The 23223-nt window shown below is 39.8% G+C and overlaps 2 protein-coding genes across 2 annotated transcripts; one reads left to right on the top strand and one right to left on the bottom strand.

Annotated features, from left to right (window-relative positions):
• Positions 1–1793: 1793 nt before the first annotated feature.
• cbln2b (cerebellin 2b precursor) lies at positions 1794–7672 on the bottom strand. The gene is made up of 4 exons (XM_051410364.1): positions 7353–7672; positions 6424–6975; positions 5645–5764; positions 1794–5542 (listed from the first exon to the last, which is right to left on the bottom strand). Exons 2-4 carry the CDS (start codon positions 6709–6711, stop codon positions 5345–5347), a joined length of 606 nt encoding a protein of 201 aa, XP_051266324.1. The 5' UTR covers positions 6712–6975; positions 7353–7672; the 3' UTR covers positions 1794–5344.
• A 3732-nt stretch (positions 7673–11404) lies between these two features.
• fbxo15 (F-box protein 15) lies at positions 11405–21230 on the top strand. Its single transcript, XM_051410343.1, has 9 exons — positions 11405–11730; positions 13739–13843; positions 15355–15594; positions 17165–17368; positions 17471–17600; positions 17724–17806; positions 18634–18779; positions 19306–19430; positions 19797–21230. Exons 1-9 carry the CDS (start codon positions 11630–11632, stop codon positions 20061–20063), a joined length of 1401 nt encoding a protein of 466 aa, XP_051266303.1. The 5' UTR covers positions 11405–11629; the 3' UTR covers positions 20064–21230.
• The last annotated feature ends 1993 nt before the right edge of the window (positions 21231–23223 follow it).

Here is a 23223-nt window from a genome sequence, read left to right as displayed (position 1 = left end):
AAGGAACTGCCTGTAGGTTTGCCTGGGAACAGCTTGAATAAAAATAATGCTGTGAAAGGCTTATTCACACTCACAATCACACATACGGCAATTTCAGCCATAACAGGGAATAGGACTGGGAGAAAATGAATCTAAGGCAAAAGACACCTTTTCTAAGGGGTTTTTTCACCCTCATGCATACCAATGTATTTAGCTCATCTGCAATCAAAAGGAAAGGTTGAAAATCTTGTTAGGGTGTCTCTCCTTTGGCAGTGTGTGTCCTAAGAAAGATAACAATATACGTCCCCACACTGGAAAGAAGAAAGAAGTCTTGAAATTCAAGAAATATCCAAACGCAAATATTGTATCAAACCAAACTTGGCTTCATTAGTCAAACTGACCAGCCAGTGAAATGCACAGTCAGAGATAATTAATTGAGCTGTCACCATATTTCGCTTTCTTTGGCTCTGAGAAGAAGTAAGTAAAGCAAAGTGCTCAACACTGCTCTTAAACCATGGGTTGGGGGTTGGGTCAGGAAGCTGTTTCTTAAGGGTCTCACAGTGTGCCAACAGTATCAACATGTTTTCTTGACCTCTGGTCTCTGAATGAAAAGTAAATGTTGGGTCTGAAGAAGACAGCTTCTGACTGTAACAGAAAAGAAAAGCCTCTTGTTGAGGTCAAATGTTTCCTCAGTATGTGAAGAGATGTTTCAAGGTGAAGGCACCAATTTATTTATGCTTTTATGAGAAAAATATAACAATCTGACTAAAATCAGTGATTGTGTAACTGGTTTTTATGTGTGAGGAAAAACTAACATTGGCGTGAAGCTAAATTACTAGTGTAGATAGCAACCAAGTAATGACCCAACTGGTGCGTTCTGTCAGACTGGACTTTTTTTTTCACATGCATATTGGTTTGTGCCACAAAAAGTAAGATAATGATAGGCATCAAGCAAGAGCAAGATTTAAGTTCTACAGTTCCCTATTCCAATAAAGGACTCTGTCATTCACTAGAAAGAAGAAACAAATAAAATGTACTGATGTTGATGGAAGAAAGAGGGGGAGGGTGGCATTTATCTTGTTTGCATAAATGATAAATTCATTTCTCTTTTTAACGTGTAGAAAAGCAGAGAAAAGATGACAATTTACCTGCCAACTATCATCCTTGTTTAAACTGAACAAATCGCCCTCTGAAGATATGCAAAGGCAATGTAATTAAATGTTTAGATGTTTAGAGACTACAAGAGGAGCTGCAATGAATGTCAAAGCCGTCTTGATCTTCAGAGGACAGCTTTCAAATCAACACCAGACAACTTTAATTCTTATTGCTAAAATGGTTTTAATGTTGCTTTTTCTACAGCGGATTGAAGATATGTTTAGATGTTTCTAAATATGAGCCACTTTGTTCAAGGCTGAATGAGCAGGAATTACACTTTGTGATGTGTGTGTGTGTGTGTGTGTGGGTGCGTGCATGTACATAATGGTTAAAAGTGTAAATGTGTTTGAGCCTGCGTGGGTGTTTACACACTAAAACAACCTCATTAATGAATAACTGACATTCTCTATAAGAGTCTGGAACCAAAGATGACACCGGTCTGATGAGTCTATTACATAATTTAGATTCTAATGCATAGAGCACTGCTGCACCTTCCCCGTGGTGAGGGGCCCACAGTGCAGCCCGCTTGTGATCTTACTGCGTGTGCTGTGTCCTAGAGTCATGCATATTAAAGGGACAATCCTCAAAAGGATGTGTATCATGAGGACATAATGTTTAAAGAGACGGAGGAGGAACAAGAAATGCTCGGAAAAAGGCCATAAGAGTTTGGGGTTTTTTAATGGCGTGTACAAGTTTTGTAATTATCTGCATGTGGTCTACAAAGCACAGTAAAATGCCATCTGTGCCTCCATTAAAATGGACCCCATATTTGGAGACTGATTGTACTTTGGGGTAGGCGAATTATACATTTATACATCAACATAACATGAAAACGTGGGTGAGTTTAGTAAGTGAGTAGACTGGAAGCACTGTGGTATCTGTTATACAACATTTTGGATAGAAATGTGCCTCTGAAGGTGTAAAATGTCTTTCTAGATTCAACAAATTCAGCAAATATCTCTCATCTTTCCCTTTAATAATCCCATCTATGAAAGTTATATTATTTACATGATGGAATAGATTTAGTCAGACTTCACTGCAATAACCAAAAAGTGTTTTTGTTTTCTTTTCTCATTTTCTGTGTGCACTGAGTACGCATTTGACGGCTATCTTAATTATCTAAGGGAATCATTTGGAAACAGACTTTTCATTCCAGTATGGGCACAATTAGCACTTTATAGGCCAATTTAATACACTCTCCAAATCAGTCTGATTTGCTGGCAGTTTCTGCTGCTTTGTGCAGTCCTATTGCTGGCATCAGCAGGCTATCAGCAGGTCTTTCTCTTTGTTCTCAGCTGTTGTGTTCTGTCACACTCAAGATGAAGGTATATGTTTTTTTGTTTGTTTGTTTGTTTGTTTTTTAAGTCACATAGAAGAAGCAAGCCATCAAACTCAAGTTTCCAGATGTTCACGTGTGATATTATCAGTTATAAATGCAGATGTTTTCCGAGCTGAGCAGCTGTTGGATTGCATTCTGAACCCACGTGAACAAACTCTTATTTTTTATGTTTTGTTATGTTTGTGTTTGACAGACTATGGTTGAATGTGTTTCAACAAGCTGGGGATTATCATCAAGTGTTGTAATAAGGCTCTTAACTCCTCTGGCATATTTTCCACATTACTCATAACTAAGTTGTTTTTGTCTTTAGCCAGTGTCATGCTGGCTTCGTTTGGACATTTTCTCCACTGAATGACTTTCTGTTTTCATGATGTTCAACCAATGAGAGGGTCTCCATCTAGTCACTCAAGAACCTTGTTGATTTAAAAAGGCTGAACAAAGTAAATTAAAGGTTTTTTTTTTTTTTTCAAGCTTTACAGACTAATTTTAGCTGAGCTTGATTGAGATAAGCAATGGCAAACTTCACAGTTTCTGCAGTCTGTCCTCTCTTCTCTCCACGCAAAGTGATTAAGAAGCTATGTTTTGTATTCAGCAGTGTCTGTTCTTTAGGTGTTTTTTTTCTTTCCATGTACTTGTTTCAGTGAGGACATTGGCAGTCACACTGAAGCCCAGCCTCCGTACAGGAAGTTTAAAGGTGTGTCCTGGATCGAGTCCCCAGAGTTAACACATCAGAGTTTCAACAGCCCCCAAAGCACTAAAAAAGTCAATGGAAAATGGCCTTTTACAAACTAAGCTGAAGCACGAGTTAACACAGTTTACCCTTTGATCCAATAGCCTCAAATAAAAGAGATCAATTATGTTGACCTGCAAAATTAAAGACAACTTAACTGCAACTTCCGTAAGTGTTGAAAACAGTAGGGACACCTTCCTGATACTGAGTTGCAGCGGCAGTGCTTTTGCTCTTTAGTCCACATCTATATTGCCCCAAACTGGCACTGGCACTGATTTAACAAGGGCAATCAATAAAGGATAAAGCCTTTCACCTGGATTCACCTCATCACTGTGCATGATGAGACCAGCAAGTTTCCCTCATATTTCCCATATTTGGCATATGTCAAAGAAAGCCTGTGTTCAAATATTAAAATAGGGCTGCTAAATATATTATTGTTGGTGATTACTCTAAGTCAACATGTGTCTCTTCAACTGTGTTCTGTAATGGCTAATAGCATTTTTTTTCTTCAGCTCATTCACTGAAAAATGTGTGTGTATGTGTATGTGTGTGGGAGAGAGAAAGAAAGAGAGAGAGAGAGAGGGAGAGAGAGAGAGGGAGAGAGAGAGGGTATTTTCCAATACGGTGGCATCCAATTATGTGATTAAAAAAAACCCCAAACCTACACCACAGGGCGGGAAAGTTAGCGCTTGTTAATCTAAACTGCAGACGGTTTCGCCTTCTTTCATCGTATCAGCCTTAAAAGTATGCGATTGTCCATCAAAGTTTACGTTTATATGTTTATGCAATGGGGCCTTTGCCTGTGCTCTGTAAGAGAAAGCGTTCCTCTGTTGTCTCTACCCGTCTGTGCGCTGCGTAAAGACGCTCCAGTGTCGTGTTGTGCTGTAACTTGATGCTCAGTCCCAGCAATCACTACCCAATCAGCAGCAACAACGGGCGTTTTAAACACGTTAAAGTTGATATCTTAAAAAAAAAAATCGTTTAGCAATTCTATTTCGTTTACGTGCAGACGCCGTTGTATGCGTTTCTTAACGTGTAACAAGTGCTGCCTTGAGACTTTCTGAGTGAGTCCAGCTGAGTGTTTCAGCACCTCGGACAGCGACTACAGCAGCAGCTCTCAGTCACCGCTGTCTGTCTCCTCCTGAGGCCTTTGGTCTCGTTTAACTTCACTGACAAAAGTCTCACTTCTAAACAACAAGCATTTTTTGCCTTCTTCACCCTGCTCCTTTTTTTAAAAATGCAAAGCAATGTCAATGAAAAGTGATAAATGCGCTTAGCCTATACAATACAATATATTTTATTAAGCGGGACATATAGGGATTCTTCTATTATTTCCACAATGTACATTTGGTGAGCAACGTCACTGAACATTAAATCAGTCAAAGCTACGCAGATTCCGAAATGTAGAACACACAATAATGTGAATATGTACTTTATAAATTATATAATTATTTTTTTTAATAAAAGGGCTCTAAGTCGTCTCCGGTGGCTGAAATATGTCGCCTTTTTTCTCTTTTAATAAACTCGTTGGCGGCCTACATTTGGCTTATTTTCAATATGTTCAGCATCCAAACGCAACACCATTGACAGCACAAAAAACATAAAGTAAAAACTTCCACTCGTGCAAAAAAATGCCATGGGTGTGAAAGCACTTCTTCTCTGGTTGTCCATAATTCCATATACTTCACTTGGACGGAAACCATATACTCTTTAAGGCTATACAAACATAAAATAGAGCATAACACACTCGGCCTGTGCAGGACATCAGTTTTTCCACTCAATCGTCTTCTTCTCCCGTGTCCGTTTTTTGCCCAGGTGCACCCCTTTTGTCTGTTGGCAAAGTTTTGATTTCCAAGCAAGAAAAAAATCCACATACCCGACAAGCACACGCCACTGGCCGATCAATACGTTTAATCATCCAGATTGCGTTAAAGTTGACTGATGGATTTGAATAATGAAACTCCAAGGAAACGTTCATATTTGACTAGATAGTGGACGAGTGTAGGTATACAGATATTCGTCGGCTTCCTTGGCTGACAGTTATTTAAGTTAAAAATAAATGGTATGTTTTGTTTTGTTATTTTTTTTTCGTTCCTCGACATAGGCAGGGTCCCGTGCGACGTGGGTCATCGCAGATTAGATTATAGAGGAAAGACTAGAAAGCCTGAGAAGGTGGAGTATTTCCATCCGCCCATGAGGGTGCCCCGTTCCAGCTTCAGATAGACCCGGTCCTCCCGCTCCACCATCAGCAGTACTCCGTTGCTGGCCGCCTCTCTCGTAACGTCCTGGTCACCGGCGAATGCTGATATAACCGGATAATCATTCTGCATCAGGTTCACCTGCAGGAGGGGATAGAAACAGGCTTGGAGTTTAGTCTCGTGTTCTGCTCTGAAAGATCTTTTAAATACTAAATACAGACCAACTATTTCACAGTTGCTCACCTGTATGGTTTGTCTGTTGTAGACCTTCACCACGTGAAAGCTGAAACTATAGATCCCCCTCCTCGGAGCTTGGAAAACACTTGCTTTGAGATCGAAATGGTTGCCGATGTTCACTAATACCTGTGACCAAGAAGGGCGCACAATGAGACAGCGCATTATTTTTTTTTTCCAATCTGCATGCTTCATTTAACATGACAGCTGTTTTTTGTAGTAATGTATTGTTTGTCTCTGCCACGCACATTGACTACAGAGAGGCGTATCAGTCATACTCTGGTTCTGGTATATGCCAAATGTTTTGGCTGCACTTCAGTCGCTGTTTGGGATGGTTCCCAATTTGATGCGTATAACAGGCCGCTGTCCAAAGACCTCAGCCGTGAAAACTTATTGGAACATCAGACCAAAAGCAACACAATGCACATGTCAATGCGGCCGAGGCCTAAGACGCATATGTGATGAATGATCCTACATGGATGATCCCTCGTTTTGGCAGCGCATTTCTAAATTACGCACAGCATTCAACGAAGCATTTTCAAAGACAAACAGCATTATGTTCTTTAGGTTAAAGATAGTCACTGCTCAGATCACATAGAGCGTGAGCAGTGATAGGAAATCAATGAAACATGAACAAGTTCTGCTCGCCCACGGCAAATAGATAGAATGTATTGTGTGGGGGAGAAAAAAAGGAGAAAACAGTAATGGAGCTAAGACATTGGTCCATATCTGATTAGTATTAGACCTTTGCTGGGCTGTGTTAGTGCTAAATTCAGTGGACATCTGACCTGGTCAAAATAGATGGTCATAGACGTGTTGCTCATCTCTGATGGCTCATGGTTGGTTCCACGCACGGCGGAAAAAGCCACCTTTGCCCCAGCGGAGCGGACTGATATGCCAAGTGAGGAGGTGACCCCTCCGTCCGAAGAAGGGTTCGAGTCGCACACCACGAGACACTTCCCTTCGAGCACGATGGGTTCCGTGTCGTTCTGGCCGAGGCAGAAAGCCACGCCGCATCCCAAAAGAAGGGTGAGAGCCAGCATGGCACAGGGTCCCGGGCAGCGCGCGGGTACCATGGTCGGATCGCTGATCCCGTGCACACTGATACAACCCGGCAGCCCCTTGGAGGTTTGTTAGTACTCGATCACCTGGTCCAGACTTTACTCCCTTCTCTCTTCCTCTCTCTCTCTCTCTCTTCCTCTAGCTGTGATGCTGCCTCACTCACTCAAACACCCTCTGACACACAGACGCACTCAGACTCTCTCCGGCTGTGACTCCCCTCCCTCCTGTGCGTCTTAGTTGGTTTTGGAAGGGTATTCAGACAATTGTGGTGGTAAATCCTGATGATTTAAGAGAAAAAGTGAGAGTTTTCATGTCAGACAGCAGCAGAAAAAAAATCTTACATAGTTAAGTCATTGAACTTGAGTATATTTTCCGTGCGTAAAATGACTATCGTGCGTAAAATGAGTCGCAGTGCAAATACCAAAATCTAAAAATCGCTTTGATATAAATATACATTTTCTATTCGCCTGATATTGATCTAAACCAACTACAAGTGCTACTGCGGAGTATAACTGTTCGCAGCACTTTGTAACAAATTATAATGCCTATGGAAAATGATGTTACAGTTATCTTTATCCATCGTTCTAATTAATATCTGTGGCTAAACAAACACTTTGCAGGCATTTCTGTTGAGAAAAGGTAAATCACGACCTACCTGTGCTCTCCATCCCGCTAGTATGCTCTCTCTGTCTCTCGCAGACTGTGAACTGAGCGCTCAGATCGCTGCTGCTAAAAAAGCAAGAGTCTCTGGGCTCCCTTTCGAGGGGCAACTCACGCCCATTCTTTGTGTGTAGCCACTGCAAACCCGACTCCTCAGAAGTATCCCACAATTAAGAGCACATGCGTGGACTAATGGGTTTGTTTACATATTAATCAGTTCAATGTTGTGAGCTCAGGGGCCCCCTCAGGACGGCAGAGATCACTTGCTCTCAATGTCTGTCATTTATATGCTGTGGGTTTCTCATGTCTCTCCCTGATTAATCCGAAATGAAGGGGGCTGCAGCGGATAACCTTGCTGTTGCATGGTACATTCAGCATGCATGTATATGTTACTAATTTCAGACTTAAACGAGCATTTTTTATAAGTCCAATAAAGATACTTGTGCGCCATCCAGTGGCGGATTTCACTTCTGCAGAATGTGCAGGATCTGCTTATCAGAGGCACAGGTAGAAAAATCAAAGTATAAAAGTGATTAAAGTAACAAACTTGTGTGGTGTCTGGCTTGCGTACTTTATCGATCGGTGTGTGCTGACATATAAGCAAATTATTTAACATGCACATAACACTTACCAACAACCCATAAGCAAGTTGAAAGCAGGTGACACTTCAGAAAATGCCCACTTCACAGAGAATGACTCGCACCTCTCTGAACCACCCTTGGCCTTTCTTTTCAATTCCTGACATGTCATCATCCTTTGAAGAGCTGTGTAGAGGGTCCCTATCAGTGCTCCACACCTCTGAAGAGTCTGAAAGTAGGCTTCAGAAGTGGTGAACCCTTTAATGAGCTGTCATTTTCCTACTTAAAGATATGCTACCGGCCACATTATGCATGGCGCCCACATTAACAGGGGAAGGTACTGTATGGACTTTCTTCAGCTACTTCAGCTCAAGTAAATAGCTGGAGGAAAAGTCTGCATTTCCTTTTAATATAATTAAGGTATTTTGAATACATGCAAGCAAATGGATAGGAGGAGTGGACAGAACCAGATCTTTTACTCAAAGCAACTGAATGTCACTCTGAATACACATTAAAAGCTTGGACACAAATACAGAATGTGTCCACCAGCTGCTTACATAAATGCAATGTCCTTGTATAAAGATCCACTAAAGTACACAGAGAAGACATGATTCTAGACTTAATCATGGCGATCCTTCCCCCCTTTCTCACCCCCACTTGACAAACATTGCACTGTCAGAGCTGACTGACAAACCATGCGGAAGAGTGACATCAGGTATCCAAGAGCCACAACTGACCCCAGGCCAGCAGAAGGACACATAGCTACAGAAAACATCAAATGTCAGGAACGGTGGTGGTGGTGGTGGGGGGCATGCAAGGGAAAGGGACGCGGCCTACATGGCATTACCATACCAGGGGCTGCAGTTGCCCTAAAAGGGACTTCACTTCCATCAGGCAAGCTGATCGGCTAGACTGACAACAGTGTTATGGTTATTTTCCCTGACAGCTAGCAGAGCCTACTGGCTTCCAGGAACGGGGAGGTTGATTATGCGATGGGTCTTAAAGCGAGCCATCTGCTTTAGCAAAGACAGCATCAGTCTGGTTGGTTTTGTCTAGATATGCATATTAGCATGATTTCCCTCATGACGTACATCATTACCTCATTTGTTAGTGATCTCTTTGTTTGTTACTAACACTACTAACTAACACAGTGTGTCCCACACTGCATAGTACAAGTATTATGCATAAAATATCCTAAAGAAATCTGAGTAGATCCACCCTGTGTGCTTACACCACCATATGCTTCACAAGGTCTAAAAACTTTAAAATAGATATCTGTCCATCCATCTGCCTGCCTGTCCATCTGTTTGTGTGCAGCTATAAATGAATCTGTATCTTCATGTCTGAAATGAGGTCAGACTCTAAAACGAGTTCATTTGAGAGCTCCTTTTCTCTCTCACTGCAGCCCTGAAAGAAACCTTTGGGTGAAAGAGAGGGAGACTGTGTTATATGTCTCTCTTGTCTTACATCAGTAAGATGTGACCTCTATCTTAGCATGTGGGAAGAGACAAATAACATCAATCTCGTCTGTTACTCCCCTGCTAGTGCTGGGCTAACACCCCCGATGAGGAGTTATATTGCTATCCCAGAGAAAGGTTACAGCAGAACGTACTGTGCCTGCTAGAGCTTACAGTAACTGGTATTACTTTTGAGTGTGTGTGTGTGTGTGTGTGTGTGTGTGTGTGTGTGGAGAGAGAGAGAGAGAGAGAGAGAGAGAGAGAGAGAGAGAGAGAGAGAGAGAGAGAAAAAGCAAGTTTCCTCTGGTTAAACCATCAGATTTCAAGAGTTAGCGTTGAATTCGGGTTAGGCGAATTACGATTATGGTCTACACACATACAATGAAAGTAAGTCATTGCAATGTGTGTGTGTGTGTGTGTGTGTGTGTGTGTGTGTGTGTGTGTGTGTGTGTGTGTGTGTGTGTCTGTGTGTGTGTGTGTGTGTGTGTGTGTGTGTGTGTGTCTGTGCGTGTGTCCATGCATATATAGTGTCTCAACAATGTATTCCAACCTCATGTGAAACTAACCTGTGCTCAAAATAATGAAAAAGTATCTCCTTTGGTGAGTATTTCAGAGACCATGTGTTCCAACAGGATGAAGCTGACAATATTAAAATTATTTTTATCATTATTATCTTGATGTATTCCACCTAAAGTATCTTTAAACTTTTGACTAATAGCAATCTAGGATGCCAGATACAAGTATATGAATTTATGTGTTTATTTAATAGGGGCAATACAGGGAAACACTGTTACATCTATCATGAAAGTCATTCACATCACCATGAATTGAGGCTCTAAAACTACAAAACTTGCACTTTAGTAATAATATTAGAGAGTCTAATTTTGAACTAATTTTGACTTGAATATAATGGATTTCTTCACATTGTGGTTTTACTACTTTTACATAATTTGAATCGAAATACCTCTTCACCAAACAAACTAAAAACATATAGAAATTATATACATAAACAGTGTGTTATATATTATGCTGTGTTGTGTGCATATGTGTTTTCACCTTTCTGTTTAATGCCTAAAGTTTAATGTAGCCTAGGTGTAGTTAAGGCCACTCCACATTCTCCTTAGTGCTTGTTAGTACTACTCAGCTTGTTAAAAAATGCTGTATTAATGTTTTCTGTGGCTCTGAAGTAGTTTTTTCAAGTCTGAAAAAATAACCCTGATGATGTTATCTCAGCTTGGGCTTTGAGTCAACAAATTTAAAACTGAAAGCCTGTATTACACACTGTGGATAAGGAGTTTTAAAGGTGTGGGTGTTTACACAGCAGGGGAGGTCTAATGAAGAAAATGCATCCTAAAAAATTTAGATCCAGTGCTTTAGGAGATTGACACATACTAGAAACTGAAATTCAGCATATATCTGCCTCTGCTGTTTTTAATTTGGACCATTCTGTTTTTAATCTGTCTGTCCCCCCCAGCCTTAATGGAAGTGCAATACAAAAGTAGTACCCCTTAAATGTAACACCTTTGAAACCACAACAACCATGCAGAAATCCAATGGTGGAAAAAGTAGTAATACCACAGTGAAATAAAAGTCATGTAGCCTATTCAAAATGTTAAATGTATGTAAGTAAATGCATTATAACGTATTAATATCAAAATACACTTAAAGTACTGATTTCAACTAAAAGTCTTACATATTGCACCTTTAACCTATAACAATGTATTAGATATGTATTATTTCATATATTATTTAATCAGAATCAGTAAAGTAACGTTAACTAGTAACTAAATATAGCAGATGAATGTTAAATGGAATAAAAAGTACGATATTTCCCTTTGAAATGTATTAGAGTAGAACAAGTAACTTAAAAAGTAGGCTACAAGTACCTCAAACCTCTACTTGAGTAAACTCATGTAGGCTACCTAAAACTTTACCCGCTTTTATTTTGAAGGCAAACGCCACTCGCCACCGGAAGATTTGTTTGTGTGCGCGGAAAGAACTTGCCCGGACGTCACCATGGCGACTGGACGCGGACAGTGTAGTAACGTTAAATTATCTAACATTAGCTGTCGGAGTTATTCTTAAGTCTAAGTCTTTTTACTACTAGTGCTACTACTACTACTAACTTACATAGTACACTCAAACAAACGTGGCACTTACAGTTGCATGGCCTTAACTTCCTCGCAAAGATAAATTATATTGTTTGTGTCTCTAAGGGGTCAAGACCAGTGAAACAAATGGCGGCTCCAAAAGCAGTTACTTGCAGAGTGCGGGCAGTGAGGACGTCCAAAAGAGCTGACAAATCATCTCCAGCGTCCCCTCAGAAGTTTATGGAAAGGTAATCTGTCAGAACATGCTCATATATTCACCTGCGTGGCATTCAACACTTTCAGCTAGGCAGTGTTCAGGAGACTGTGGCAAGTCAAGGCTTTATTGCCCTGTAAGTAAAAGGATTTATGGACCGTGTTCGAAGCAAAACACAATAAAAGCAGAGCAAAAAATCAATACAGGTGGAAGACACCTCGCTATATGTTCAAATTAAGCAATATGATTCGTTCCCCATTGAATGTAGGCAGTAAATGCAGCAATGAAACAGCAGGTCACAGTAGCAAGTCAGTAAACAATTGCTTTCCTCACTAACTTGATTTTTCCACCAAGTGTCAAACAAGGGTGAGATCATATTAAAGCAGAAAATATATTCATATTTAGTAAGATTATTGTTTTACCATTCACATTTAAAGTTCATTTTTCAATTAGATTTGTTGTCTGAAGCACAAATGGCTTTCTCTCGCTCTTTAAAAATTGATCACAGTTTGCTGGAACAATCTGTCTAAAACACCTGACTCACTTGCCTTAATAATGCATGGATTGCTGTGAGATTTTGCACAGACATGCATGATCCTCAAAGGATGAAACCTACAGATTATGGTGGTTTTGAGCTACAAGGTCTCAACAAGTTTTGCATAGATTGTCATAAAATTTGTTACAGACATTCATGTTTCACTTAGGATGACTAGTAATAATTCTGACGATCCTTTGCCGTAGCTTTTCAGCAATATTTATGTTTGTTTACTTTGGTTTATGACTAAATATCTACAAAATGATATGACATACCATCAGTGTCAACTGTACGCTAATTAGCAAATGTGGCATACTTACCATTAGCATGTTAGCTTTGTCTTTGTGAGCATTTTAACCTGCTAATGTTAATATAGTTCAAAGCAGGGTTGCCAGATGTAAGTTGTTGCTGATGAATTAACTGTTGATCCACTAATAGATGGATCGTGTAAGCTCTAGTTTAGATATAATTAAACAGGGTATTTATAATCATTTCATCGATCTTGAACTCTTGAATTGTGTTGTGGTGCTCTGGTTTAAGGCGACCTTAGTACCCTCTGTATGTGCCAATTTTCTGGCAGAGTTGTGGATATATTGTAAATTCAACTTGTGACTTGTGGCCCATCTCCTCCCTTTTTCCAAACGTTTAGAAATGCCATAAATGACTTAAAACAGAACCTCTGCATGTTATCAGCAGCAAATGTCAGTGAGAGGTTAATCGTTTGAGTACTTAGAATTTTAAAGCTAAAAAACTTCTCTATGTTAAAACTGCAACAATGATGATTTATTCATTCAGCGTTGTGTTTTAGAAGTTGTTTCATCTGCTTGTTGGTGTGCAGTGGAGTTGTGACTGACCAGGCAGGTACTGTTGTGAATATGTCATGAATATATCACTTACTGAGGTGAAATAACAGAATATTTTTAAGTGTCTTTAACTGTGACAAATGTGCTGTTTTCAGTGTTTTAGCGTGCTAAACCATGCAGATAAGTGTAACAATGTTATGATATAATGATTTTCAGTTGGTATCCAAACATACTCATTCTTATATTTAGACATAAAAACGTTGGTGACTTGAGATTTCACACAGATGAGAGTGTCTCTTGCTCTGCTGTTCACAGTTTGAATCTCACTCACGCTTTAATTTATCACTTCCTGCAGCTTGAGAGGGGTCGTTGACACCCCCATTTTTATCTGAGCAAATGTGATGGATCTATTGGGTATCAATTAAGGAGGATGTAACACACTGTTAGGCTGTTTTGTGAGTGAGACTGATAAGATGAAATTGTGAGGTTTTACAAAACAGTGAGTCCTGAAGTTTTTTGTTTAATACCAAACCTGCTAATTTAATTTGGTCGCCAGAAGTGTATGATAAGATTGCCAAGAACTCTGTTGAGAGTACATTTGTCTCGTACACCGGTGCCTCTAAAGAACCGCATGCTGAACAACAGGTGGCGTGAAAAGACTGGTGTCACTTCCTTGTAGTGATGTTTAATTACCTTTTCCGTAGAATGCCATCTGAGATCCTGATTAAGATTCTGTCATACCTGGATGCCTCCGCTCTTTTCAGCATCAGCCACGTCAATAAGCTCTTCTATCAGCTCGCCAATGATAAGTAAGTACCAGCCAGGTCTTGTCGACGCAACATACACAGTACATTAGATACAAGTGTGTTAGGAATCCAATCCAGCAGGAAGTAAAGACAAATTAGGGATGTTTTTTTTTGTCTCTTCTTGTATCTTTAATCCATTTTTGTCTAAACAAGTTAAAGTTTTTGACTATAGGTTGATCTGACATCATTTTCTTTATTGATTGATTAATCATTTGTCCCAAATTATTTCAGAATATAGTGAAATCTGATCATCACCGTTGAGAACCATGGTCAACTTACTCCTTTAATGTTCTTAGATATGCTGTGTTAAAAAGACAATCCCTTTTTGAAGATGGATAAAATTAACATAGTAACACATGTAATGTCAGCTAATGTTAGCAAAATGCCAATAAGCTAGCTAATCCTAATCAATTATTAGCTAGATATAATAACTAGATAATCCTAAACCTAAAGATCTTCTGTTAACTGTCATAAAAGACAACCCACCCCCAACAATATTCACATTTGAGAAACTGGAACCAATGAATCTTTGGCCTTTTTGTAAAAAATAAATTACTTCAGTCAGTGCAGCAACGTGTATAACACAAATTTCTGGAAAATTCATGGAAAAGTGGATCCCTACTGAAACAGGTTGAAAACTCTCTGCATTGGCAGATTAGTTCAGTTTTTTTTTATTAAATAAAAACCACAAATGGCGCCCTTAAAGAGCAACTTTTAGGGAACATCCAGAGAATTAATGTGTGGAAAATCTGGTTTGGTAAAATCAGCATACTGTAGTTACATCTGTGCTTGTTTTATGAAAGAGGACAAATAAACCAGTAGTGAGAAATAGTGAGAGTTGTGGTGTGAGAAGGACCAGTAGGGGGGAAGGGTAGGTGTCATGGTGGATATCGCTGTAATGTAGCAATGTGGCACCATACAGCATACTATCAATGGGCCGTACCAAAAGTAGTAGTGATTGTCACAGCAGACACCAATGTTCAAGGATCGGCTCGATGTCCTGACAGGTTCTAATTTGTGCAGCTTGCACAAACACAATAATTAACCACGATGGAAAACTGGTGTGATTAAAAACTAAAACCAGTAATGAAAGACAGACTGACTAGAAGACTATACCCACCCAGACACACTACCACCTGGGGAAACCAACTCCCTGTGTAAACCAAACATTGCTACATTGCTAAGGGCTACTTTTTATTTTATGGCTTGTAAAACATGCAACATCATATATTAGATTTTCAATGCATAATATCCATTAAACCTAAAGTATAAAATGCAGTAAAAACTCTGAGTAGCACTTTAACAGGAAGTGAAACCTTTATGAGAATGCATCATTTTTCTAAACCAGCACACTAATAACACAAGAACATTTACATTCAAAGAAATATTCAGAATAGCAGACCTGTAAGAAAACAGTACACCCAACATATTTAATATCATTCAACCATTTGTCCATTACTCTTTTTCAGTTGTTTTAACTCACAGCAATATATCTTCTAATATCCTCCACACAGTGCACTGTGGAACAAGATATACATAGCAGAGTTTGTGAGGAGTAAAAAGCAGAAACCTAAGTGCATAGATGAGCTGCTGCTGAAGATGGCCACAGTGGAGGTGCAAGATCTGCCCGCAGGCTACTGGAAGTGGCTGTGCTTCAGGACTGCAGCCGCATGTGACATGAACAAGTGGAAAAGGCATCTTGAGCTCATCAGCTGTCACACTGGGCTGCCCAGCCAAACAGAGCGGGTCCTCAGGTAAGAAACAGAACGAGGCAAAAAAACCAGCTTTTTGAAAACCACTTGGATGAAGTACCTGAGGTGTATGATTTGTTTAATGTAGCGGGCCCTTCATTTCACTCACCAGACACTTGAGTAGCCTGGTAAGTGTTGCTTGTGAGTTAAGCTAATTGAGTGCTTACCATGTATTTTCAAGCATTTGAACCCTTAGCTCTTAGCTACTCAAGTGAGAAAAAGGTCTCATTATTTCTCTGTGAATCCTTGTGTCAATTTGTTTTATATTTTATGGTTTGCAGCTTTTCCTTATTTCAGCTAAAAAGGTGGTTTGTTGATCATACTTTGTATACCGTGCCTTAATCTGCCGTTTGCCATCTGTTCAGCTGTTTTACAATTGGAAGCAGCTCTGTGAGGTGTCATGGGAACCCGTGCATTGTTTGCGGTTAGAAAACAGTAAAACTTTGGAGATCCACCCGCGCTGTCAAGAAAGTTCAAGGGCAGAGAGGCTAGAGGACAGTTCAAGCCGCTGGCAATCAAAAACAAAGCGTGGTTTGTTTTTCATATCGCACTTAATGACACTTTCTTATTAAAGGTGAGAAAGGAGGTCTCTGTCTGAACGTGATGTCTGCTCAGGGGGAAGCCAGCACGCAGGGGAAAGCTCTCTCACCGCCTCCACCACTGTTTCTGCTGTGTTTTTATAACCTCTGATTAGAGGCTGTGCAGCACTCAATTTTGAGTTCTGTGGTAGTCGCTGTGGTACAGAGGGGAAGTAGAAATAATTGTGTTCCTTGCAGAGGCTGTCTGAATTGTTGAAATAAATTACTTAGCCCCCCAACTCCTCATCCACAACACACACACATGCATGCACGCACGCCTTCTCCTTCCTCTCTCCTCCCACCAGCTCAGACAATTCCCTGTGGGGGTTTGTCTGTTAGAGACACTGAGGAGCATACGATTTACCTTGGTAATAATCATTTCACAAGACATCACACATACCGACAATGCAGAGAGAAATCCCCTGGGTCATCTGGGGCCTCCTGGGCTGCTCCAGTTTTTAGCTTTGTTCCTCCACTTAATTGATATTGGATGGTGCCTCAGCGAGACACTGCCTGCATCACAGTAGGGGCAGCCCTGAATCACAGTTTAGACAGAATTGGATCAAGAGATTTATCACAACAGCTGTGGTTTCATTCCATTCGTTGCATATCATTTCATTAGCGAGAACAGCTTAACTGGAGTCATACTATTCCCTACTGCTGTCAGGAGAAACCTAAAAGCCATTAAACTCATAGTTTGCCTGATTTACAGACCAAGAGTCATATTTATCCAACATTGCCACAATTATTTGCATTGTATTAACTTCAAATAAATGTTTAGATTTTTGTTCAGCATTTGCAATACACTAGTGTCTTCATGAGTTATTTTCCACTTTATAAGCTTATTTAATATCAGCTGTGTTTGTGTTTGAACCAGCAGCTGAGCTCTCAACCCCTCTTTCCCCAACCATACTAAACTGTACAACTGTACATGGTTTTATTGCAAAACCCCCTCACATCTTATTGCTATAACCCTGCGTGTTATCTTATTTTAGGAACTTGCACGTCACCTGGGAGCTGACGGTCTCTGATAAGTCGGGGCAAGAGGGCACACATGAGCTGAGCTGGTCCCTGTTCTGCGAGACCTCCGTGACTCTGTGCTGGAGCGGAGGAGGCGGCTTGCCCAACTACCAGCAGTTTTCCACCCTTCAACTCCACGGTGTCAGGAGGATAGCCCTCAACTGCCCAGGCCTAAAGAAGTAAGACAGCTGGTGTCCATCTCCACACACTCTCTCTCTCTATGTCTCTGTTTCCTCTTTTCTCTCAGTGAAACCTACTGTTTTCTTTGCTTGCTCTGTCAGACCTGGCTGTAGGTCCCTCATGCTGAAGTTAGACGTGCAGACTCTCACTAAAAGCGCGCAGGTCATTGGTCAGGATCAGCTGGTTGAACTGAAGTTGCTGCAGCCTGGCATCATCATTGGCGTCTGGAGGGTAATTACTTTACAGGCAGTTATGGCTTTTCAAAATTATTATTCATTATCTTTTAGTAGCTAAAAACTGTTTTTTTGTTTAACTTAAAATGAGGAGGAATTTAAGTGATGGCTCTCTTTACAGGACCAGCGCTCTGTCGCCTTTGTCATGTTCATCCTCCACGTCCACAGGCTGGTGGAAAGAAGCATCCGGGGATCCTCTGATTGGTAGGCTGCACTTGAACAGGCAAACTTCTTTGCACATGCATTTGATGTGACCCATCTACGATGCACAGCTTGGTGGGATTTGAAGCATCCGAATCACTGACCTGTATCTCACCATCACAGTGGATCATGGGACTGTACCACATTTTTATGTACAAAATGTTCTTGTCATGCCATTTACACCTGTGATTATTTAAATAATTTGCTATCAGGACACAACCGAGTGCAGGTGTTAAGTCCAAGCAATTCACTCATGAGCAAATCTTAAAACGGAGTGAAGGGTAATTAATTGGAAGAATTTGCTTCTGTAGTGTTAAGTTTGTATATTAAAGTGATTGATAAAAAACCTGTGGGCTAGATCCGTGGTTCTCAACCTGTGGGTCAGAACCCCTCAAAGGGGGGCAGTAAAATGAAACAGGGTTGTTAGGTTTACGGAAATATGTTTACAAAATAGACATTGTCTTAAAGGACCACAAGCCCAAAAGGTTGGGAACCACCAAACGATACAGTGTTTACATTTTACTTTCCATGCATCTGACAATAAAAAATAATCCAAGTTATTGCGTCATATAGTACTGGAGTTGCTGTATAGTCTTGAAGAAGCTTCACTGATCAGCCTATTGTGAGTCTTGCATTCTACCATAGTGTGGTAATAGCCCCCTCTCCTGGATTCTTGTGAGAGCACAATGTTACAGTACATTATGATTACAGTCCACAAAGTAATAAAGCTGTGAAATGCCTCCTTAATGAAATAAATTAAGGATACAATGTGCTCTTCACTCACTGCAGTCTTAGTTTCATTTACCTTTTTTGATTTTTTCTTCCTCCAGTCCCTACGTGGAGCCAACAATCAAACCCCCATTTGATGACATAGACCCTGAATACGGTCTCCATGGTTACCAACTACACATTGTTCTGCACGACACAGTGCGCGAGATCATGTCCGGAAGCTTTTCCCAGCTCTTCTGCCGCAGAAGTAATTTATTTATACTCATATTCTAATTAGAGCAGTTGTGATTCACATGTATGGTACTATTTTTGATCTTTGTACTACATATTATTATGACTCTTAGTCCAACACAGACACACTCTGTGAGTGAACTGTTCTTTGATATCTATATCCTCAGCTTTGTCTAGCACATTGTCCACTGTGAATCCTTTTTACCACCCTGCACATTTGCACTGTACTGTACAATATTTTATTTTATAATAATATTGTATAGTTTGCCTAACAACTGTGACATTTGTACATTTTACATTTTTATATACTGACAAATTGCATAGCCCACCAACAGCCAGTATACACATCTGTATTTTAATACTTACAGTATGTGACATGTCTTAAGAGTCTAGAGACATGTATGTATTTGAAGATCATTATATTGCTTGTAGATTTAAATCCAGCTAACATCACAATGTTTTAATCGTTTCATGGGATGTTGAGGGATTAAATAACTTTGTTATTATTGTGTAAAGACTTACATGTTGTTGTCTCTGACCAGCTCAGATCTGTGACGGCCTTATCCAGCTGACTGCCATTAGCAGGACAGACTTGTCGCAGCACACACCTCTGTCAGGCAACATCACCCTGCCCTGGAGGTGTGACGCCCTGCAGGGCACAGTGCAGGTACAACATGTGCTGTTGGTTACTTGCACAGTGTTTCACTTTCTGTTATGGGAAGAAAGAAATGTATGTCCAAAGCATGTTAAGTATGTTGCTGACAAGTGGTAAAAAGCCATATTGTTATTGTAACATTCATTCAACAAGATTTATTTAAAAGTTTATTTTTGAATCATTCCCTCTCATCTCCAGGCTAAGGAGAATATAGCTGAAATCTCAAATTGTATCATGAATTTTGAAAGTTTTGACTTAGAGGCTAATAGATGTGTTCCTGGATCAAGATTTTCAAGAAGTTGGCACACTGTAGTAAAAATGCTTTTTACCCAAATGAAAAGGTCTTGATACTTGTTGATTACTTTACTTTTTTGCCAGAATTGCTGCATCATGAATCTGACTCTACTGGACGAATTCAAGAAACCCTTCTGGTGTGTCAGCTCTCCAGTTTCCACGGAGCAGGAGAAGACACCTGTCTCCTATGACTATGACGGTGAGCACTTCCTGATCCACTATCAGGACTCAGGTGGTCAGGTGAAGATGAGACTTGTATGGATGGAAGAACAAAGGCAGTTTTTCCTCATAAGCTTAGTTGTCTACGTGACTGTTCGCAAAGTCAACAAGCATTTCAGTAGAGATTACTGAGCCTGCAGGATTTCTGGAAGTTTTTAGGTTTTTAATAATTAAAGTTGGATACTATAATTTTTCTTTTTAATTGAACATATTAGATCTGTATATGATATGGTGATATTATTTTGTATATACAACATTGTTGTTCTAGATGGGAGAGAGTGTTACATCAGAATAATTTGTTTGATAGCATTGTAATGAAACAGTCTATAATTATTCTGGTGGCTTACTCCATACATCTGCACACAGCGTGTGGGTTGGTAATACTCAATAAATCAATACAAAAAAGGAAGAAATGTAAGAAAACACACTTCAAACTGTCAGAGGGGTTTCAGTTCTCATTTATTATAACAAATGTAGTTCTTTAGGGAATAGTTTTATCATTTATCATTTAGATTTTGTTTATATTTGTGATTCTATAAATGTTCTGTTGTTTTGTAAATTTTTGTTACAATTGAAGACACATTTTCATTTCTGTGCAATGCAACGAACGGTACTTAATACATCTGAAAGAGACTTGGTTGGATTTTAAGTCAGAAGCGTACTCATGCAGATGTGGCGCTTTATCATGGTGACAAGTGAATATACCCTTTCTATTCCTAGTAGAATGCACATTGAATATGTAATGTATTTTCTATTCTATATTTAAATAGAGCTTAGAGGTGATCCAGGTCATTGCAGTTTGTCATTTTGCCTAGCTTTACACTGTATTACTAGTCCACTAATAATTCAAAAAATAATGTTTACATGTACTGTAAGAGGATATTTTACCAGAGCACAAAATGTGATGGTCCACTGCACATGTTGGAAGAAAGGGTAAGAGTAGGTTGTTGAGATTGTGCATCCATCATGGATGCGCTCTTAAACTAAGCCCACCACACCTCAAAAAAGACCTCATAGTTTCTTCGTCATCCTCCCTTATAACTGCTTTTATCAGTAATCACTCTTATTAGAGTTATGTGTTTTGTGTATTTGCCTTTTTCCTTTGTTGTACATAGGTTTGTTTTAGCCAAGACCAGAGTGTCCACAACCCTGAGCAGGCACTTGGGTTTTTATTGCATCTACCCTTTAATTAAATGTTTTAACTCTTAATTATTCTTAATGTTATGGATATTTGCCACAGTGCTTTTACAAAATAAGAGCACGATTTATATTGGGGGAATAAAAGTTTTGCTGCCTTTGTATGATTCACCCAAGTCAAGTTTTGTTTCCTCTTCTCATGGCATTTATACCTGAACACCCACATTACCACAATTGCATTGTCAGCCATTATGCAATCACTTTTAGATGAAAATTGAGTTTAATGTCCACACCCTGGGCAAGTCTGGCGACAGCGATAGAATTAGTGTGGGAGCAATTGTTGGAAACAGTTGCTGTGCTGCTGATGGGCCAGCACTGCTGATGGCAATAAAATAAGCCAGGCCTCTGGGTAATAGGATTTCAGAGGCTTCCCTTCCTTTTCTCTGTTGAGGGTCATCATCACCTTGAAAAGATGCTTATTTTTCCAAACACATCACCAACTGCATTGGCACTAGATCCAAAATCATTTGGGGAAATGAGCCAGAGGGAGAAAGAGGGGCAACAGTATGTGTGATGAATTGTTTTTAGTCACAAGCTTCACAATTGAATTGAGACGAAAAAACTGTGATGGGGAGAGAGACACTGTCTGAATCATAAGGACTCCATGTGTCATAGTTTAACATTTTACAGGCCTTGTGCTCCTTCCATGTCAGGGCTGTTGAATGACCATGTGGCTGTTGAATTGGCATCTGGATGAAAGCCATGCAGCAGTACATTGGATAGCTGAGTTGGACACTTAATACACAGACAAATGACATGACATTGGCCATTACTTGGACTGAATGATGTGTACCATGTACAACTTTCAGGTTACAAGTGTGTTACAACACATTTCCATCGCAATGACCTTCATACTACTGTTTGCTGTCACATCAGCTGTTGCAAACTGCCAATCCTTCATTCTTCATTTTATTAGAAAAACCAGGAGCCAAGGGTATTGTAGGCTAGATAATGGACTCGCAAGAACATAAAACCAGTTATCCAAACGTTTGACTCAGAGTAATGGCTAAATGAAAAATATGTATGGATTTCAGGGGCAAGGACCATGGAGCCTTGACTGAAAGCATTGTGTGTTGCAGTAAGTATTAACGTAATGGTCCTACAGTGACTTTTCTATGAAGAAAGATCCTCAGAAATACAGAAATCAATTTATATCAGCATGCAAATTTACATTTTTGGAATATAGTTTAATATGGGTAGTTCTCCAGCAGATGGCTCTCTTTAGTAAACAATGGAAGAATGCTTAAACAGCACAGTGCATTTTGTCCATGCTTTCAGTCTATGAGAAACGTATATAGAAATTACTAATAGCAATGTTTTTATCAGCACAGTATTAATGCATTTTCTGTGGATAATTTCTGCCCTATACAGGAATTCTCTTTTCTATCCTCATGTTTTTTTCCTTTCTTTTTCTGCTCTTTTGCGCAGTAATTGCAAGCTTGTGCGTTAATCAAAACTTAAAAGACTTTAACACCAAATAACGATTAGGAGAGAATCCACAGCCAAACCACTGAATGGGCAAATTTAGTGACATAAAGCTTCATTAAACTCATCTTTCTTAGTTTCCTCGCAGGCTAATCTTGGAAGAAAATTGCTTCCATTTTTAGCCTTTAATTCTCTCCCTTGTGAGTGACCAGCTGGGTCTGCAAACTATTCAGCCTTAGAAGCCAATGACACAGTCTTTATTTAGTCCTCTCATTGGAGGAAAACAGTCAACTAATCAAATTCACCGGGAGGGAGCTCATCAACATACATGCTTTTTTTCATTTACAGTGACCTTCTGTCTTAAAAGAACTTAATTTGCATTTCCCAAAAGACTGGAAGATAGAGGGCTCAATTCCTAACACTTAATAATCCGCATTTATTATCCAGTTGGGTGAGTACTTTAGGCCAGAGAAGTTAATTGTGCTTGTAATGATTAGAAAAACATATATGTAAAACACCTATGCCAAAGAAACCACTCATACTGGAAAATGTGTTTTGTTGATGCCACAAAATAACAGATGGTCAGGCATTTACATTACTGGAAGTGAATTCTGCTACAGTACCACTGACCAGCAGTTTCCCTCCTCTCTGTTATTCGCCTCCTTTATTT

Source organism: Dicentrarchus labrax, unplaced genomic scaffold (genome assembly GCF_905237075.1).
Source record: "Dicentrarchus labrax unplaced genomic scaffold, dlabrax2021, whole genome shotgun sequence".
Lineage (NCBI taxonomy): Eukaryota > Metazoa > Chordata > Actinopteri > Moronidae > Dicentrarchus > Dicentrarchus labrax.
Note: the sequence above shows the minus strand (reverse complement) of the source record. Positions and strands in the feature narration are given on the sequence as shown.

Coding starts and splice junctions, on each gene's coding strand:
- cbln2b (XM_051410364.1), bottom strand. CDS start 6,711: ATGGTACCCGCGCGCTGCCCGGGACCCTGTGCCATGCTGGCTCTCACC. Junction 5,765..6,423: donor TGACCATCTATTTTGACCAG/GTCAGATGTCCA, acceptor TCTTGGTCACAG/GTATTAGTGAACATCGGCAA. Junction 5,543..5,644: donor ACAACAGACAAACCATACAG/GTGAGCAACTGT, acceptor CCCCTCCTGCAG/GTGAACCTGATGCAGAATGA.
- fbxo15 (XM_051410343.1), top strand. CDS start 11,630: ATGGCGGCTCCAAAAGCAGTTACTTGCAGAGTGCGGGCAGTGAGGACG. Junction 15,595..17,164: donor CAAACAGAGCGGGTCCTCAG/GTAAGAAACAGA, acceptor ATCTTATTTTAG/GAACTTGCACGTCACCTGGG. Junction 17,807..18,633: donor ATCCGGGGATCCTCTGATTG/GTAGGCTGCACT, acceptor TTCTTCCTCCAG/TCCCTACGTGGAGCCAACAA.